Genomic DNA, 2,758 nt, shown 5'->3' on the forward strand with positions numbered 1-2,758 from the left:
ACCCTTGAAAGTGAAAGTCGCTCAGCCATGTCCAACTCTTTGCAACCCCGTGGACTATACCATCCATGGAATTCTCCAGGCTAGAATACTGGAGTGGGTAGCCTTTCCTTTCTCCAGGGGATCTTTCCAACCCAGGGATCAAAGCCAGGTCTCCCACATTGCAGGCAGATTCTTTACCAAGCAAGCCACAAAGGAAGTCCAAGAATACTGGAGTGGGTAGCCTATCTCAGTTGATTCAAGAGGGACTGTATGTAAAGTGCTTTACTAAATTATATAAAGGCCAATTGTTTCTATATTAACATCTCTTTTTTGGTTGTGCCATAGGCTCCAGCCTGAACTTATGGCTAAAGAAAATCAGACTTTGCCTGAATTCCTCCTTCTGGGATTCTCCGACCTCAGGGCCCTGCAAGGCCCCCTATTCTGGGGGGTGTTGCTGGTCTACCTGGTGACCTTGCTGGGTAACTCTCTGATCATCCTCCTCACACAGGCCAGCCCCACCCTACACGCTCCCATGTACTTCTTTCTGCGCCACCTCTCCCTGGTGGAGCTACTCTACACCACCGACATTGTGCCCAGGACACTGGCTGACCTGGCCTTCCCGCACCCCCGTGCCATCTCCTTCTGGGGCTGTGCAGCCCAGATGTATGTCTTCATTGTCCTGGGCATTTCAGAGTGCTGCCTGCTCACAGCCATGGCCTATGACCGCTACGCTGCCATCTGCCAGCCCCTGCACTACTCCACCCTCATGAGCTGGCGGGCCTGCATGGCCATGGTGGGCATCTCCTGGCTCATGGGCATCATCACAGCCACCACCCATTCCTCCCTCATCTTCACCCTGCCTTTCCCCAGCCGCCCAGTCATCCCTCACTTCCTCTGCGACATTCTGCCAGTACTGAGATTGGCAAGTGCTGGGAAGCACAGGAGCGAGGTCTCTGTGATGATGGCCACTGTGGTCTTCATCATGGTCCCCTTCTCTCTGATTGTCACCTCTTATGCCCACATCCTGAGTGCCATCCTGGCAATGGCCTCCACCCTGAGCCGCCGAAAGGTCTTTTCCACTTGTTCTTCCCACCTGCTCGTGGTCTTCCTCTTCTTTGGAACGGCCAGCATCACCTACATCCGGCCCCGGGCAGGCTCCTCTGTCACCATGAACCGCATCCTCAGCCTGTTCTACACGGTCATCACACCCATGCTGAACCCCATCATCTACACCCTTCGGAACAAGGAGGTGACAAAAGCCCTGTGGCATGTGGTGAAGAGGCAGGTCCCCTCACCCTGAAAAGACTCAGGGGTTGTCTGCTCACTCACTCACTGATGCTCCTCCCAGCCCCCAGATGCTAGTTTAAAACCCAGTTGACCAGAAACCATGTGTGTGTGGGTGTGTGTGGGTGTGTGTGGGGGGGTGTGTGCGATCACACTCAGTCATTCAGTCATGTCCAACTCTTTGCAACCCCATGGACTGTAGCCCGCCAGGCTCATCTGTCCATGAAATTTTCCAGTCAAGAATACTATAGTGGGTTGCCATTTCCTCCTCCAGGAGATCTTCCCAACCCAAGGATCGAATTCGTGTCTCTTGTGTCTCCTTAATCGGCAGACGGGTTCTTCACCACTGCACCACCTGAAAAGCCCCATGCAGCATCTCAAAGGGATTAGGCTTCCTGGCAGAAAGGGTTGACATTAAAACAGAGAGAAATTGCGAACTTACCTTCTCTCCCACACCCCAGACTCACTCTCAAAGAATGAGTTATTAGGGCAAGGCAGAATGGGAAGGAATGCTGCCTATGGGGAAGAATACTGAACATCTTCTAGGCTGTTCTGGATCCCTAAACAAGGTGATTGTCATGGCTACACCAGTCATCAGAGATCCATGTCAGTCATGAAGGCACACGTCTATGAACGTGACATCCAACTAAGTGACTCACCTAGAGGCCATGAAGTTTACCTTGCCCTTCATCTCCTTTCTCCCAGAAACACACTGCAATCTTATGCCCTGGATGCCTTTTAGAAGAGAGGGAACTGTTATCCCCTCGAAATAGCCCACATGAATGTTCCTCCCTGCCTTTCCTCATCCTTGATTTCTGACATCATCCTTAACTGGTGATAACATGTCCAACTGTCAAGAGCATCTCCCCAGTGTCCCCTGTTCTTCTCTCAACCTGTGCCATCAGCTTGATCCCAGACATCCATCATATGCACCTCAGACCATATGAAGCCCTGAGGCCACGCTGGATGGGAATTGGAAAGTGGACACTTAACAGTCACTGTGGCCACCCAGCATTGGACCCTCCTTCATTGTTAGAAGAATCCTTCACTTTAGAAGTCTGGCGGGGAGAAAAACTACCTCCTTCTGAGAGCTGAGAATAGTTCTTAAACCCCCACCCAGGCACATGACCCGTTTCCACCAATTGGAGGCACCATTGCCTAACTTTGACTGAGGCTCCAGTGCCCACAAAAGGCAGAGAGCAGCCCCTCTCTCTGACAACAGCAAAGAATTCTGCAGCTGAAGAAGCAAGTTCCTGCTGTAGAAGTGGCATCTGGTGCCGGGAGCCAGTGAGGCATTCCACTTGTGACAAAGGTCATGAGGAAGGAGGCTCGGCATACGCAAAGGCGGGATCGAGCCTCAGGAGTCCGCCTGGATATTCTCAAGCATCTTCCCCCAAAAAACCAGAGTCTGCCTACTTTATTGCTTTGTGCTCTCACCTCTGACTTTACTGGAGGCTGTCCCCTACCACCATCTCGCTCTCTCTGTCAAAGAGTT

General features: G+C 52.0%; 1 protein-coding gene across 1 annotated transcript; it reads left to right on the top strand.

Moving 5' to 3' along the window:
• The first annotated feature begins 340 nt into the window (after positions 1-340).
• On the top strand, positions 341-1,279 carry LOC104988149 (olfactory receptor 10P1). The gene has a single exon (XM_010839364.1). It carries the CDS (start codon positions 341-343, stop codon positions 1,277-1,279), a length of 939 nt encoding a protein of 312 aa, XP_010837666.1.
• The last annotated feature ends 1,479 nt before the right edge of the window (positions 1,280-2,758 follow it).

This window comes from Bison bison, unplaced genomic scaffold (genome assembly GCF_000754665.1).
Source record: "Bison bison bison isolate TAMUID 2011002044 unplaced genomic scaffold, Bison_UMD1.0 scf7180017864115, whole genome shotgun sequence".
Taxonomy (NCBI): domain Eukaryota; kingdom Metazoa; phylum Chordata; class Mammalia; order Artiodactyla; family Bovidae; genus Bison; species Bison bison.

Bases quoted from the DNA above. Each gene is read 5' to 3' on its own strand.
- LOC104988149 (XM_010839364.1), top strand. From the start codon at position 341: ATGGCTAAAGAAAATCAGACTTTGCCTGAATTCCTCCTTCTGGGATTC.